Source organism: Strix uralensis, chromosome 5, assembly GCF_047716275.1.
Source record: "Strix uralensis isolate ZFMK-TIS-50842 chromosome 5, bStrUra1, whole genome shotgun sequence".
Lineage (NCBI taxonomy): Eukaryota > Metazoa > Chordata > Aves > Strigiformes > Strigidae > Strix > Strix uralensis.
Window position 1 is genome coordinate 84,279,227 of NC_133976.1, and position 17,904 is coordinate 84,297,130.

At 42.2% G+C, this 17,904-nt stretch overlaps 1 protein-coding gene across 1 annotated transcript in view; it reads right to left on the reverse strand.

The window, feature by feature from the left end:
• Positions 1–17,904, reverse strand: part of VWF (von Willebrand factor) — a 146,900-nt gene that overhangs the window by 119,845 nt on the left and 9,151 nt on the right. Inside the window, exons 6-9 of the mRNA XM_074872045.1 lie at positions 12,991–13,115; positions 5,688–5,904; positions 3,462–3,584; positions 830–941 (exon numbers count right to left, since the gene is read on the reverse strand). Of these exons, the coding sequence (XP_074728146.1) occupies positions 830–941; positions 3,462–3,584; positions 5,688–5,904; positions 12,991–13,115 (577 nt within the window). The remainder of the gene's footprint in view (positions 1–829; positions 942–3,461; positions 3,585–5,687; positions 5,905–12,990; positions 13,116–17,904) is intronic.

Consider the following 17,904-nt stretch of genomic DNA (forward strand, 5'->3'; position numbering starts at 1 on the left):
AACCTTGTTTCTTAATATATCCACCCTTTTTTACCGTCATTCAACAGCAACTGCTGGTAATATGAGCTGGAGTGGTTGCAAAACTCAAGAACTTCTGTTTCCTGCACCAAAGCTCTGTGTTTAATAGCTTTCAAAAATCAGAAAATTTCTGATTATCAGTGATAATGCATAGACCGTCTTTCTTCTGCATATGGTGGCCTTCACTGTGTCTTTGTTCTGTACTCTAACTAGAAACATCTGGGCACAGAGTTGCCTGAATTCCTTCCACAAATATGTTCACACTTACACAAAACCAGATCAGGGACACATTACTCATTCTCCTTCCTTTCTTTAGGCAGCTAGCCTTCCCCTTCAGGTTGGCATTCATGAGTGAAAGAAAAATTGTGAGCCATGCAGCTGAGAAGATTCATTAGCTTTGTAAGAGGTTCCAAGGACACGTCTGAGCTAACTTCTCTTGGAAAAAAATGGGGTTTAGAGGTTAAATAAATGTAGGAAGTCAAAACAAAGACACCACCACTGATACTAACCAGACATGGGAACCTGCCGGTCATTCTTATCCACAGGAAACAGGTAGTTCTCTACTGTTTGAAGGAGTGTGACCCTCACATTGTTCTATCAGACCAAATATCCCTTTAAAAGTGAAGCTGATTTTGTCTTTGTGAACAGCTCACTTCTTGGAAGGGGCTAGCATTTCCAATAAGAGAGCAGGTCCTTTGCCAATGAAAGGAATTTGTTTAAAAAGGAGAGAGAGAGAGGTTTCTAGAAAGATCACTAACAGTCACTAACCAGCATGCAGTACTCATCTAGAGCAACAGCAGCCAGAGTTTACCATGAGTTGCAGTCCTGGGAGATGGTGAAGCCAGGAGGATAGTGTTTTCCAGAATGGATGCAGGAGCAGTCAGAGCTTTCAATGCAATGTTCACCATCAAGGAGCTTCCCCTCTGGATAGACCAGGTAGCAGCAGATACACATGCCATAGACACACAGGGACACAAACATGAATGTGATTAGATTTTCTAGTTCTTCATATATTTTGGCAAGATTTCATATGCATTATTACCCATAGTTAGTCACAGACAGCAATAAAAAAGAATGAGCCTTGCCAAAAAGCCTCACGGAAGGTGTTGTCTACTTTCCTTCTAGTGCTGCCTCTCCCTCAGATGTGCTGAACAGAGCATTTCTGGTGCTCCCAGAAAAGCTCTTTGTTTAGCAAGTCCCCAAGACCAAAACACACATATTGGAAAATACATGAGTCAAACACGGGGAGCACGGTCAAGATTGATCAGAACAGGTCTAGAAACATAACTGTTGGAAAAATATATGCACTTCATTGACTGCAGTAAAGGGTATCCAGACAGGGTTTTTTAAAATTTGTTGTAAAAGGACAGAAGAGGAGACAAAGTAGGGAATGAAGAAACAAAGTTAGATACCATAGAAGTCTATCAGAAAGGGTCTGAGAGAAAGAAACTTTATCGTGTAGAGCTGTGGTTTCTCTTCTCAACTTCTGCAGAAGCAAAAAGTGAAAGGGCCAACCGCTCAACTTGGATCCAAGTGCTAGGCTTCCATATTACACAACTATAATTACCTATTTTATATAGAGAGTATTTTATCTTACAAAGATAAGCGGAAGCACAGAAGAGTTGTCCAAGGTTGCACTACAAGCTAGCAATAGAAAAAAGGACAACTTTCTTTCTCTTAGATACCCATGCCGAGAGATAGTTGATATTCCTCCATTTTTAAAAGAGCTGCTGTAGCAAAACATTTTGTTTGCTGAAAACCCCTCTCCCTCCTCTTTCAGGGACTCCTTCCAATCGCCTGCAGAAATTTTGGCCCTTTTCCCTGGCAGCAGTCACCACTGACAGTGAGACACAGGTAAGTCCCCTTTCTCCCATTCTTCCCATAGAGCTGCCAGGAAAGATCGTTGTTGTTGAGAAAATCCTTCCAGTGAGAGATATTCAGAACAATATCTGAGCATTTAAGAGTGGAGTGGCTCTCCAGAGAGCACAAGAAATCAGAACGTCTGCCTTTTTTCCTGGCAATAGTAATTCCATTTACGGCAATTAAAATAACTGTGGTACATTTAACACAAAAAAGACACATTTGTTGAACAGTTCCTTTTTACTCTTGGAGCACTGGAGGGAAGCTAAGCAAAGGTATAATCCTCATCCTAAATCCCAAATTCCTCTATTCATCTGTCAGATCCTCTGTGTTCTCTATGAAACTCAAAGTTCTTCCCTGTTGACTGTGCACCAAATAACCAGCTGTTCAAAACTTTTACTGTTGTTATTCCTTTTCATGCAGTTCCTTCTACCCATCTACTTGTTCCTCATGCAGTACCCTTTCTGTTGAGCTCCTGTTTCTCTGCTCTTCAGCTCCTATCCCCTTAGAACTTTCCTGTGCGGAACTGACCAGTGCAGCCACCAATGAAGGAATATACCGAGAGTCCTTGTGTAGCCAGTGGATTCATCTCCTTCAGCTTTTCCCAACACCCCCAGGACTGCACAAATATAATAGCTAGATCCTTCACAACAAAATAAGCTCCTGTGTCTAGTTACATCACCTGTCACCCTCCATGTGCACCTTCCCAGGTCCTGCCACAGAGTGATAGCTCTGGACTTCCAGTAAGAGACTGGCAGCTAAATGGGAAACTACTAAGCTCTGAGTGCCATAACAGCTCCTCAAACAAGGCTGACATTATCATCACTGTCTTGTTTTAGAAATTATGTTCTCAGTAAACCTCCATCACACTTGGTATCTTGTACAGGGGGTCAGTAAATACCTCTGTGCATTCACACAAAGTCCAGATTTGAAGGGTGAAACACAGAGATTTAAAAACAAACAAATATAAAACCCACAAAAACCATCTAGAAATGGGAGCCTATGGAGCTTTGCAGCCAGGAATAAATCTCTCCTCCTGCAGTTGTCTTAAGTACAATAGACAGAGGAGGAAGACTGTGGTGGTTGGGCTGCCCCCTTTAAGCCAATCAAATCTCCTCTACAAATGATTCAACAATAAGTGAAATCGTTCATGTAAAATCATGAAGACCTTTGGAATTATAGTGCGAGGTCTACACATAGTCTTTTTCTGTAAGAAACTCCTTCAGTATATTCTCTGTTCTTTCTTTAACTGGATGCTCTGAACCAAAAGCAATTCAGAAGAAATCTAGATACGTCAATGGTAAGCAGGCCCTCACCAAGAAAGAAAGGCAATCCTAGAGTATTAGATGGTGCTGGTTTTCACAGAATTGCTTACTTTTTAGCTGGGTCTGAAAAATGGCCCTTTCATGGAGTGAGCATACAGGCATCATAGAAAATGGTTTATTCTAGGGCATGGTCCCAGAGAAGAGAAGTGTTTCTGATTTCAGGAAAATTTAAGGGAAGACACAGCTTTCCTTCTTTTAATAAAATAGGTAGCATCACTGCCAAATATTTCTCTGTAAATAACCCAGTAAATAAATTACCAGGGCAGCTGCAGCCATCAACACATTGTCCATGACACACTTCATTGATATTCAGGCTCTGGCAGGTTTCTGCACAAGGGGATACACATTCCTTATACTCCATGCCAACTGGACATCTTGGCCCTGAAACAATTAAAAGAAATTAGAAATGCAAATTCCTCAATAACTCCTAAATAAATAAATCCCTTAATTATCAAAGGCTGAACCACACAGACACCAAAAAGGTCATATCCTCTCCAATCAATGATTTCTTTTTCAGAAACAGAACATTTAAGAAACGCTTGATTTTCACTTTGCTGCAATATCATGATCTGTCAGGTTGTGTAGTAAGAGGTTAAAGACAATTGCTTTTCTAAGATGTTGAGTCTTAATAACTAAAACCAAGTGCATTAAGAACAATCAAGCTTGGGGAGAAGTCTTGCAATAATATCTAAGTTATTTGGATAGACAAGCATGTTCTGTACCTTTAAACTATGCAGTTACTCCACTCATTTGTGAAATTATACTGTTTCATGTTTCCAGAGAGAACTGGAAGACGGTTAAGACTCTGAAATTCCATCCTCTTTCTTCCAAAGAACTGCCAGCACAGGATAACACCCATGCTATGGTATCTTCACTGCTGTCATTATCTAGGCTAGGCCATTATGCAAGCACACACTATAGCTATTCCTTAATTTTGATGTATAGACATACCCCGCAAGACTGTGTGGGCATGGAGTAGGAAGAAAAGATTAGAGCCTGCCCTTTCCCAGCAAATCCTCTGTTGAAGGAGGTGGGAGGATAACAAAGGAGCTGTCTTGTCCTCTGTGGCTCCAGATCCTGGGCACTAGCAGTGTGCCCAGCACTAGAGCCCTTCCAACACAGCAGAGCATTTCATGCCTCCAATGCAACTATCATCATCATCTCCTGAGAAAGCACCATAGCACAGGTGAAGAGTGATGGAAAATTAAGCTCCTGATGTGGCAGCAGGCCACCTCTCTTTTCCCTGACTCAGAAAAAAAGTGGTTTGTGAAGTCAAGGGTTACAAATGAGCTCTGAAACTCCTGGGAACAGAGAGGAGTTCATTTCACTTGTGGCTTTAGCTAGAGTTACAGACAGGCCTAGCAAAAATGGGTTCTCTGCCTTGCACCTGATCAAGGAAACAAGTTTTCATCAGATCTCTTTTATGTCCCAGTGGAAAAGTAACAAATTGCTGCTAGAAATAAGACTCTCCTCTGGTGTACAATCCCTTGAGCAAGTGGTTGGCATTATCTTCCTGCCCTAACCATAATCTGAAGGCACCATTTTCTTTAGTGGTGGCCAACAGAACATCTTTACCAGAGAAGAAAGTGTTGTCAATACAAATCAGTCAGTTACCCCATGAAATCAATTTGCATAAACATCCTGAGAAAACTGTTCTTCCTGTGTAATGTAAAAACATGAGGAAAATCATTGAGAACATGATATTAGAGGATTGATTTTTTTAATTTTTATAATTCATGTGCTTATGTAATTAACTGGGGTTCTCCAGTGGAGGTATATCTATATATCAACAGTGGGTGCAAACATGACCTTTCCTCCATAAACACAATCCGTCTCAGTCAACCTGTGCACTTCTTTGTTGCAAAATCTTAGCAGAGATACAATCAGGGCCTCTGACCTTGGCAAAACTGGGCTAATAAAGGTAGCGTTTCAAGATGCAATCAGGATCACTAACCTAGACAAAATTTGGCTTAAAAAAGGCAACATCTCAATTTTAATGTAATTGGTTCCAGCAAATAAAGGATGAAACAATTGTTTTTGTGAGAAAGCGTTAAGGAGAGCCTTTCATGAGGATGCCGACTTGCAGGCTGGAGGTCGTGACACATGTGGACCATATATGAAATAGCTCCTAAACATCCTAGTCTATACCTTTGTGTATCAAATGAATCTCCACTGACTTTGTATACCATGGTGGGACCTGTAACAGCTCAGGATCTTCTTCATATATGGTTTAAACAACCCTGTCTTAGGGATAACAACTTCTAGAAAAAGGTGGGTGATGGAGAGCTGAAAGGGGGAGCAAGCAAAGGCACTTGAGATAAATGGAAGTAACAGGCACTTCAGATTTTAACCTGCCATGCCTGAATCAACCTGAATCAACATCCTAAAAAAGCACCAGTTGCTTTTAGCTGCAGCACATAAATCTGCAAAAGAGGCATGATCTCATTTGGGATAAGCAGTTTAGGAATAATCTTGTCAACTTACTGCATGAGCTCTCTTCAGTCCACCCGTCCAAAATCACTCCTTCATGAGCGCAGCTTCTTGCATAATCAAGGAACGCTGAGCAGTGACAGTCCATGTGCTGGGTACAGGCACAGAAGTCTCTTTCACAGAGATCGATGTATGGCTCTGGATCAACTCGATGGTGGCAGCGAGAGAAGATCAGAGATGTTCTTAGCAGCTGGCAGGTTTCCATGATGCCCTGCATGACAAGCGAGCAGCAAAGGTAGAAAGAAAGAGAGAAAACGTAACAAAATGAGTTACTATAGTCTCAGGAAGAAGAAAACCCCACTCTTCCCAAACACGCTGTCACCAGTGTTGTTAAATAACATCACGGTTATTATTTAACACCATCATGTAGTTAAATAACATCACAGTCAAGAGCTAGTAGTGAGCTCCATCCATTTATTCACCACATCCATACATACACAGAGGTACATTAATATTATTATAAAATAGTGTCACATAAGGGATGTTTCATGCTGAAACCTGTCAGTCAATCAGTCGGCAAATGGAGGGAAGCAAAGAACTGCTTCCTATCTAGTGAAGACCCAGATGGTGTCTGGAGTACCAGGAAGACACGCACAGCAAGGAAGAGGAACTTACGATGGAGGTACTTAGGAAGAAGAATGACCAGACTCTCTTTTGGATAGTGAGGGAACAGAGTAAGTTTCAGAGTGAAAGATCGAGTCTGACTGGAATTTGAGGAATCAAATTTGTTTCCCACTTCTGGCCACATGTTCCTGTCACTCCTCCTGGCTTGTCCAGTGCACGACAGGTCAATTTAACTTGGATAAATGGCAGAAAAATAACCCTGGGAAGAAAAGCTATTTGTTCTGTTCTTCTTGTGAGTTAAATCAGTACGGTGACAGCTAGTGTAAGGAGAGGACCGCACAGTGAGTTGGGGGGAGGGTACCAAAACCTCTCAGACAGCAGCAAGCTAAGATGAAACTTAGTTGTACATGAAACACAACCTGAGGAAAACTTGGTTTAAGGCTAAGTTCTCCAAGGGAGGCTCCCAAATAGACTTTCTCTTATGTATGCATGGTGTCACAGCTCAATAAGTCTGAGGTCCTCAATGCAATCTTCTGAAAGGATGACACTGAGTTTAGATAAGTGGAAAAACAATCTTCTGACACAACCCTCTCACTGTTGAAGCATAACTTACATCTGCTTATATAAACCACTGACAGGTAAGTAGAAGAAACCATGCTGTATATTTCAGGTGTTATACATAGGGTGGACAAGCATGTTCTTCAGAGTAGTTCACAGTAATGAAGTGAATACCTGAACAGGTACCTGAGATGACAGCACATACAAGTTGCTGTGCTAAAAAATAAATAAAAATAGAGAAAAAAGACAAAGTCTTGTTTTTGTTTTTTGGGAGATGAAAAACAGGGAACAAAACCACCCATGGAGTTCAGCAGACATCTAGATGTCTTCTCTGAATGGCAGATGGTACACCTCTATAGGAAAACTGCTGAGTAGAAAAGACTTTTTTTGCTAAAGGGTGTTTTGTCCAGGTGATCAGCTAAAGCTACTACATGTCCAAATTGAAAAATAACTTCTTGCTTATGAAAACAAATCAACCAGAAATGTCTGTCCCATTAGGAATACATTCAGAGTTTAGCAAAGTGCTCAGTCAGCAGCCACATACAAAAAGAGGTTTTGAGCTTTCCGAGAAAGGCCTCAGGGAACAGCAATGCTAACTGAGCACCATTAGACACCTGAACATTATTGTTCTCCAGAAAAATCAGCTCCAGCCTGGAATAATTCTGATGCCCCATAGCAGCCACCATGATGAACCAGCTGGAAAAGAAAACTAGAAGGAAGGGAGCAGGAACTGCTTAAATGGTGGTTGGTGCTGCTCTAAGACTACACAGAGGTATAAGAAAGCTGAAAAAATGCCCTAAGGGTGGAAGTAACAACAAAAGAAGCAGCCAAAAAAAGCTTTTAAAGCAGCGCTTCAAGATGAAACTGATACAACTGAAAGTGAGCTTAGAGCCTTTCAGAGGATGAGCAGTGCAGCAACTCCCAGATCAAAGCCTTGATCCAGATACTATCAAATGCAAGAGAAAACCAATATATGCAATAAGCCCATCTAGGGGCTGTGTTTGTAAGTTTTCCTAGCAAGGTAATAACCTTGTTAAAAAGGTAATACAACTGTTAGGGTGCAATAGAACTCAGACTCTGTATATTCCACTAAACAGCAAAACTAGTACAAACAACCTTTTATCACCATGTTTATTACATACCAGTAAATGTTAGATGTGAAAAATAAAGGGGGTCCACGCACACACACACAAAAATTAAACCCTCTTTTTTTTTTCTATAGTGTTCTTTGGTCTTGTTCAATAACAACATACCTAATGACTGAGCTCTACCTGATTATCAAGAAACCAAGTGATATATGTCAGAAAGCAACAAACAGTTCATTTTCTCTATGTAAAGGTTTTCTTGCCATTCAAATTGCTTCAGATTTTCCAGTGACTTTATACAAGAAATCATAGTTGAAATTTTCCATCTTTTAGACATTATCTCAACTATTGTGATGAACTAATGGCCATAAGCTGAAATATGGGTAAATACAAATAGATTTTTGAAAAAAATGTCACCATAAGGATGGTCAAAGACTGGAACAGGCACTCAGAGAGGCTGTGGAACCACCATCCTTGGAAATATTCAAAATGTGAGTGGACAAGGACCTGAGCAACCTGACCTAAGATGGCCCTGTTGTAAGCAAGGGGTGGGACTAGATGGCCTCCAACGGTCCCTTCCAACTTAAACCATTCTGAAAATTATTTTTATTTTCTCCTTTCTTTAAAACTCAATGGTCAGGCTGAACTAAGAGATGCCCTTGTTCTTTAGTTTAGGGGACAATGCACATACATGGCGAGCACCAGATATTGGCAGCCTCACCCACTGCTGTAGCATTCCTGCTCATGGGCCAACAGTGCTGGAAGCGGCTCCACACAAAGAAACATCTAAAACCAACAGACCAGGAAGCGAGGCCTCAGGCTGAAATAGTCCTTAGAGTATAGGAGGCTGTAAGATTAAAACTAGTAAAACTGACTGCAGTATTTGAAATACAGGTGAAGGTCTTGAAACTTCTCCCTCGACTTCTGCATGAGTTCTATTTTAAGTTTTTCTTTAAACGGGTTGGCGGTGTCCTGGCACTGGCAACCCTTAGCGATCGCAAACTCGCTGACCTTCTTTATGCCCCAGTCCCACCACACAGAGTTGTAGGTGGAATTTTGTACATTCTTCCAATTTCTGTGGCGTTGCCTTCTGCAGCTGCATGAACTGCATTTGTCTATTGCTTAACAACTGCCATTAAAGAGATATAACCTAAAAAGTAACAGAAAAAGCAGAGACACCTTCTAATTCCCTTGATTTTAAACCCTATGGTATATAGATACACAGAAGTGTTTCTCCAGATCATTCAGAAAGGGTATATTTTAGTATCATAATTAGGTATAGTTTTTCCAAATACCATCTTCTTTGGGTTCACTCAAAGGGAGAATGATTTATGCTCCCATCTTTCCAAGTAAAAAGCATCCAAAGCCAAATGCCGGCTGTATGTTTGAGCAAACGTAATAACAACTGACAGAAGTCGCTTCACTTGAATGCTGGTTCAGGTGACCTGTGTATTTCAGGAGCAGAAAAATGAGATTTTAGATATAGTGGGCCTCATTTTCACCCCTAAAATGTATTATAGTATTGTATGTCCATGTCTTTGCTGGACCTGCTTGTGACCTCTACCGTTACAAATTACGGTCCAAAAGTTGAAAACTTCTCCTGCTTGCTTTCAGATGTGGGGATAAATGCTATTTATTTATTGCATATGGAAGTACTTCAAGGGATATGAATGGGACTATTTCTTACTAATCGCAGCAAAAGCTGAATTTCAGCAAAAGCAGAAATTAGTTGAATTCTAATTTCAGTCTTTTTCACATGTAACATGATATAGGTATAGTTTCCTAATAAGAAAGAAAAAATAAGAAAGAATACAGTGAACTGTGGCCTCCATGCCTCCATTTCTGTTAGAGGTGAAATCTAGAAAATAAAGGTAACATCTAAGAACACATAAATCAATCGCAATGCTCTAAAACATACACTTTTGTTTTCAAGGCTGCCTCATCACCACAGTTATCCGTGTCACTCCATTTTATACTTCAAGATCGATGTTACCCATGCTGTTAGTCATCTGAGAGGATATTAGATTGCAGTACTTCATTGAACAGGTAGCCTAAATCATCACATCCAAGTGGTGAAAAAATGGGTCTGACAACACAGAAAAGATCTTTCTTTTTGGTAACTAAACAGCAGACGGAGAGGGTAGGGCATGGTATGGAGGCAGTAGCTCCCTCCCTCCAACACTACCCGCTTTGGTGCGCTCTCTGGGTCACAAGACAGGGTAGCAAACAGGCAGCTCCACCGTGCAGCTGCTAAGATGCCTCCAGCCCTAGGAGGGGCATCCGTGTATCCGAGAAGAAACCGTATCTGCAGGCAGAGCTGTAGTCACACACGTGTAAGCGTGTATGTGTTTTGGAGGGGGAGGGCAGGAAGAGTCCCAGAGCAACAGTAGGGTAAGAGTGTGAGCTGGGTCAAGACCTTCAGCTGATACACGGAGCCATTAATCAAGACAAGAGCTCGCTCTTATTAAAGAACATGAAATTGCCCGCATTTTCTATGATTTGAAGATAAAAGATCAACAGGGCTTTCTGGCTTCACTGCATCTTGCAAAGAAATCAGAAGCCATCTCTCCAAGGATGCTGTCGTGGGGGCATCAGGAGGGCAAAGAAAACCACAGATCTACCCTGAGGTGGGGGGACGGGGACGGAAGGAGCGCACTGAACCAAAGCTGCTGTTTTCCTCACCTAGCAGCTGACTGCCTGGCAGGGAGGGAGGCTGGGAGATGGAGGAGATTTACATTCCTGAAGCCGAAGCAAGCAAACAAAGCCTGCTATTAAAAAGCCCTACATTCTTCAGCAGGCGCTCGTTTGGCTGCACTTCTATTAATAGCGCTGTGTTTATTCTTGCACAGTGAATAAATTAAGCCAATGTTAAATGCTGTGAGCTCATGAACTCACACGAGAGAAGATAATTTCATCCAGTTTGCAGGAGAGCAAACTTTATCCAACGGAGCATCAATATTTAACGTGATCTGTACAAAACTCCATTAGTTGCGGTCTACCCATCAGACAGGATTTTACCCTGCATGCCACTCCCTGGCCTCAGTTGCAATGTTGACATTTTCTAAACAGTAAACTTGCCTGAGTAGATAAAATTCCATCAGCCACAACCAGTCACAAGAACTAGCCCTGCTCTAGAGCTGTAACCAGGTTTAAAACACAGTCCTGTCCCTCAAAAGACACCTCAGCCAGGTTGAAACCCCTCACGCTTTGGTCACACCCTTGGCACCATGCACCATTACTTAAGTCAGGTGTTCAACCAGTCCCAACCCTGACAGAAACGCCCCGTGCACACCAGCTCAGCTCAAGCAAGAAACATAGGTTGGAGATTTCCAACCTGAAATCACTGCTGTATTTTCTCAGCCAAGTTTGCAGGCTGCGAGGCTGAAGCTATGGTGCCAAGAAGCACGAGCATACCTCACTGAATTTCAGAACATCTCTAATATCCCCATTCAAAAGCTTAGTGGAATTATAAGTAGTCAGAACTTTGCAAGCTTGTCCAAGTCTTAGTTAGCTTTTTCCAGGTAACTAGGAAACCAGAACTCAAAGTAGCTGTAGAGCAGATATGTTCCAGGAAGTGCTACTACTCTTGAGAAAGTATTTGAGCCTAGTTTAACGAGTATCGGTTTACAGGACTTGTATAACAAGAAACTGACAGCTAAATTTTGGCCTAAGTTACTCTGGTGTAAATCTAAACCTGGCACCCACCAGATCGTTCTGATTTACAGCAGAGGACATGAGATCAGATGCAAACCCTCGGTGGATGAAGGTTCAATTTACCATGACAGTCATAACCTGTAACACCACATGCAGTCAGTATATATTCAAAGCTACTTTCCTCCCTGAGCTGGTGACCATCTGCAGGCGTCCACCCTGTGTCTAAGGGAAACAAAGAACATGTTTATACTTATAAAAGAGGAGAAGAAAAAAGGTTGATGCAGCAAAGGGGTCACAGAGTTGGCTGAGACAAGCAGTTCTGTGTTTCTTCAACAAATCAGAGCCACTATTTATACGCATAGCTGAAGGAACCTCCTCCTCCTCCTGGCAAGGGAAATAGCCTGGTGGCACAGAGCCTTTGTAACACCTACAGAGAGCATCTCCTCAGTCAAAAATAGCCTGGCTAAAACATCTCCCTGCTCTGGTGACTCTCAGGTATATGAACTTCAACACATTCACAAATACTATTTGTGGTGGTGGTGCCCAGAGGCTTCAGCACTGATGCTTCCCTGCTGGCAGAATCAGAGAGGGAATTAACTACCTCATTCTACAGGCACTGCCTAAACACACCTTTCCCAAGTAACACCAAAGTTACTTTGGCAGCAGCTCACACTTCAGGCTCAAATGAGCTGTTGGTTTCTTTGTTTATCTGTTTGACATTTGTGTGTTGGGTTTGGGGGGGGGAAAGGAAGGGGCGGTACGTATGTACTACAGTTTTAGAAAGAATAGCAACAGGCAGGGTGTAGTAGGAGAGAAAAATTGCATTCACTAACTAGTGAGTAAACTGTTCCTCTCTCAGCACTGCATGTAAATAGGACATCGGTCATAACACACAGCCTCCGAGGTCTCTTTTCTATAGCACCAGGCAGCCCAGGGCAGAAATCCTCCTGCTAGCACCAGCCAGAGCCTTCAGGGAGGGCACATAGTTATCAGCTCAGGAACCACAAGTACACAGCTGCATCCTGTGTCCAGCCCCACGCTGCCTCACAGAGGGGCCAGGAGCATCCACAGACAGTGCAGGCATGTGCTGAGGATGTGTCGCTGTTGCTTCCACCTTCTACACCACAGCAGGGACCTAGAAACGGCCACTGCCAGCCCCGTGGTTCACTCCTGCCGGGCTGGATGAGGAGCCATGCACTTAGTTCCAGTGCAGCAGCAAGATCAGTGCCCAGTATCGCTATCTCAGACCACACTTCACCTCAGAAACCCAAAATGGGTATTTCCTGCACCTCACACCCTAAAGGCTTGCTGAGGGAGGACCACAGTAGGGACAGACAGAGATTCAAGGAAACATTTGTGTTCTTCTGCCAAAGGGCAGGCAAGCTACCTTCAGGTAGAGGAGGACCGAAACCAGAACAGTATCTTGCGGCACCAACCTTCTTCGCGATATCAGATGAAATGTTGCAGGTGTTGCTTGGAATCTGCACTCTCTTGCACCGCTTGTTTTCACTGTGCAAAGCCCAGGAGTTTGCAAAATCGTAACTGTTTCCCACAAGGGTCCCTGTGAATGAAGAAGAGGTGAAGCACATGGCTGTTTAGGGTTTTGAGCAACAAGTGATCATTACTGGCTCCTATCAATGTGATAGTTTGCTGAAAGCTGTTGTTAAAAATAAAAACTGTCGTAGCAAATGAATTTCTATTCCAAATAGATTGACTGTAGAAAAGCCACTTTTAGTGATCTGGACTGACTCCTGCAGAAAACCTCTCTGAGCTTGAGGACAGACTAGCAGAAGGCAGCTCCCAGCACTTCTCACACCTGCATGGACACGGTAGGACTTATTTGCTGGTCAGCTATAAACTGCAGAAGTCTAAGCACACCTACATATTTTCCTACTATTTAAAAGCGGTCAGTAAAACACAAGACATATTAGAGAGGCAAACAAAATGAAGCTGCTCTCCCTAATCAAAGAAAATATTAGCATTCCTGAGCCCAGCTAGCCTTCGTTTTCCCCTCCTATCCGAAACTAAATCTTGTGTGTAAAGAAAATTAACATACACCATAATTGCTTGGGTCCATGATCTTACTGTGTAAGCTGTCCTGAAACATGCTCCTCTGTCCTATTACGAGCAGCTCCTGGCCCAGGCTTGGCAAGATTTGTGCCCACTTTGCATAAAAGCAAAACTGGAATTAATCTGTATGGCTGCCACTTTCTGGGAGGTGCAAGCCTGTCTCTGCTTCTCTTGCTCCATCCTTCTGAGAAGGGGGATCCTCCCAGAAAGAAAATGTTCCCTCCTCCCCCTTTTGCCTCCCATGGCCCAGCTGATTCGAGGACTACCTCTGCTTCCTTCTGTGGGTACCTGCTATGAAATAGTTAATCTCATGACTCTCAGGTCTGTAACTTTACTTTATAAGACCTTACTGTGTTGCATGTGAGAACATCAGCTGCCACTGTTAATGCGTTCCCAAAACCTTGTGCAGAGAATATGTTGAAATATGACCCTGACTGTATTTGGAAAACAAAAGAAATGCTTCCCAAATATACCTGTATACTATTTTATTATATATATATGTGTATCTATAATAAAAATTTCACTGAGCTACCTGCTGTACATTAAGTATAAACACATGGAACACACTGAACACTAAAACTGTTCCTAAACTAAAGGATAGTCATGAAAACTACACTGAGAATGCTAAAGTGGATGTAATAAAGCCAGTAGCCTTTAGTAGACTTTTTTGTAAACTAGAAATTAGGGACTTATAAATGTAGCATATGTTAGGCCCACTGCAGAACACAGGAAAAGAAAAACAGCAACAAGAACGCAACCCTTTAACTTACCACAGATGGTAAAGATTAGAGTAACGATGAAATCTCTAGTCTGATGAGAAGCAAGGCGCCAAACTAAATACGTCCCCTTTTATTTGCACTAATGCAGCTTTACACTAACAGTTATACAACAGGAGATGGGCTCTGCTCTGAAGCAGTGTTTCTCTGGCTCTGAATGCACGTCCATGTTGAGCTTCGTACCACCAGATCCTCATTTACCCACAAGTTAAGATTTGAAGGCTGGGACAACTGTTGGCCCTGAAATGCTGGTCACCTGGTTTTTTCATTTCTCCCTCTCCATTAGATTTTTTTCTTCTCTGGTGCTTGTAAACCTACACCTCTTACGTAGTTCTTTTACACATTTGTATTATATTATTTTAACACTTCTGCTGTCTTCTATGATTAATACTTCCAAATATATTTTTTTTAAATAATTTCAAAACTTTTGTAGTGTTGTTTAGGGGTTCTTTTGGAACCAGCTCTTCAAACCCTCTTGTTGTCAGCACCTGTTTGTATATCAGCAGACCATTCCACAGGCAAGAGCAATTTGCCAACAACTTGCCAGAGCAGTTCTTCCTCCTTGCAAAGTGGAGCCCTTAAACTAAGCTACAAGCTGTTTGGAACAGGCAATACTTGATCGATTTGGGTTTGCTCCATAGCTCAAGGTCCTGCCCCAGGTAAGCCTCCTCAACATAGAACAGTAAAAATCTAGGATAATAATGAATTGAGACATCAGTTGAAAGTGTATTTTTCCTGTGATGTGTCCAGTGTAGCCTTAAGTGACCTATGGCAACAGGTAAAGGGCTGGAGAGGCACTATGACTTTAAAATGAGAGTGCTGCAAAGCTTTGCATGCACAATTGCCAGCCTGCTTTTCCCCAGAAGCTTTGTCCTCAATGCTAAACAACACAGTCACTAAAGTTGCACAGTATTTCATTCAATATAACTAGTTATTGCTTCCAAAAATACAGATTCAATAGAACCTGTATTTGCAGAGTACTTGCATTTTTGTTGAATGAGCAGCTTTACACACACAGAGTAAGATGCAATTCACCTGTAAAGGTGAAAAGCAGCTGGATGTGAAGGTTTCACTGACCGTCAGAAGAGCTCTAACCTGAAACTATGAAGTGACTCTGGGGCCACTGAGCTACTTAACAAACTGGGGTTATGGGGATAAGTTATTTCTGCAGAGAGCAACTTTGGAGAAGAATCTTCAACCCTCAACCTACTCTCTGCACTAGATGCCCTGTCGATTAGTGTGGTGATTCTCAAATATTTCATCTACTTGATGAGGCTTCGGAAAGAAAAGCAGGGAGGCAGAATTGTCCCTGGCACGTCTGACTGCTCCGGGTGGAGGGAAGAACAGCCACCACCGTTGCCTTTCATCCGACACCTCTATTTTCTTCAGCTGAAGGACTCAAGGGAATAGGAAAGGAAAGGTGGTGGAACAGACAACACGACAAGAACAGCCTGAAAAAACCTGAGGTTTAAGTGTGCAGGTGATACTATTAACAGAGCAGCCGTCCAGCTCAGCTGCCTGCTCTGGCACTGCACACCCACCACACGGTGCGACCGCCCTCCTCTCCTACACAGCAGAGTTTTGTTTTCTTTCTGTTCCTTCCACGTTTGTTTTTTCTTCTTTCTCTAAGAAGCCAAAATTCTGGAGAAACAACTCCTAGCCAGGGCTCATCAGAGCCCTACACCCAGAAACCCTCCATACGGCCCAGGTGGGATTTTTGCTAAGGCACTTGTTTTGTCTAAGTCTTGCAGGAAGCATGTTGAAAATAGATGCTGTCACAAAATGTAATGAAATCAGAGAATTTGAACACAAGTGCTTGAAGAACCAGTGCCTGATGGAGACCATAGTACAGAGTGATACTGGTATGCAAACTGGCTGCTCAACAGCCAAGACTCCCTGGCAGCTAGTTAGCGTGCAGTGTCCTTTTAGGATGCAGGATGGGTTCAGGACATACCTGTTAAAGCACAACCCAAATCTCACCTTGTCCCTATACCCCAGAAACATCCCAGCACTTTGATGACCCTGCTGAGGTCCTACAGGAAAGCGCCATGAACCAACCACCTGAACAGCAGGTAGGAACTCCAGGGCCGTCCTGTTGGACTATGACTTTAGTGCTCAAACTGCTGCCCTCTCATCTCTGTCTCTTTGGAGATTAAAACAAAAAAGAAACAAACAAACCAAAACCACACGCCACACTGACATGTTTGGGGCAAGACTTCTCATCCCCCCTCATTTGTTGTTTGGGTTTTTTTTTTCTTTCACTTATCTGATTTTCAGATAGATGATGTTCATTCTTGACAGAAAACTCAGTGTTCACTACTTATCTGGGTCTCAAAAGTCACCAGTTCCTTTTGAAATCCGAAACCGGTATGCTTCATGTTTACTTTGAGACCGATGGTCAGGCAAGACGAAGCGTTTGCAATAACCACCCAGCACTCAAGGCACGCGAGTGGGAGGCAGGAGCCCTGACCTCCCTCCCTGGGCCTCTTGCAGATTTTCTGTATAGCCACAGGCCCATCAGGTCAACTCTCCCAGGGTCTGTTAACTCATCTGTAAAATATATGTAAGAATTTGTTCAAGGCACTACCATACTGTGAGTGGAGGTGTGCAGACTTTCACTGTTGGTTATTTAACAAGCAATAGGGGTTTCTTCTTTGTTAGGGGTTTATTTTAAACAGTTTTACATGGTTTAGTACATGGTTCCAGACAAGCAAAACTACTGGCGAGGTTGACCAAAAATTGATCCATACTTTGGACCAAATTAACGACACAAAATATTGATGTCATAGGCTATAAAGTCTTTCCTCCCCTCTCTGGATCAATGAATACCAAATTAATAATATTAAACACAAAAGAGGGAAAAAGCCATCTCCAGAACTCCACAGCCCACAACAAAAATGTCTCACAAAGCACCAAAAAAAAAAAAAAGCTCACAACAAAAATGTCTAACTTTGATTCCAAACTCTGAATAAAGCAGAGTGGGTTACAAATGCAGGTTTCTGGTATCTCAGGTGAGCGCCATATAATGAAGACAGGTACAAGGCAAGTCTTCATCTGTACTGTTTGTAAATGACAGCTAAATTCCCTTGTGAATCTATGCCCTTTCCTTTCAAATTAAAATGCAAGAAAGAAAATGAGATTGTTTACTTAAGCCAAACAAAGCTTTAAAATTGCCTAAAATCAGATCACTGATATCCTTTAAAAGAATCCAAGAAATTTGGATTTTAGAATGACCAAAACTTCTGTTTATTTCTTTAGGAAGAAAAAAAATAAAAACAAAAACAAAAAGAAAAAAACGCATCCTATCTGCACTACCATCACTGTGAGTTTGGAACATGCTTTAAAAGCTTCTGGTAACAGGTACCACACACAAGGAAGTTGCATATTCAGTCATATGCGTTTATACTACTTCTGGAACAAAAACATTACTTGAAACATGAGATTTTTCCTTGCATATACTGTCTGCTTCTAGTCATTTAACCTATATTCACTCTCCAGTGGCAT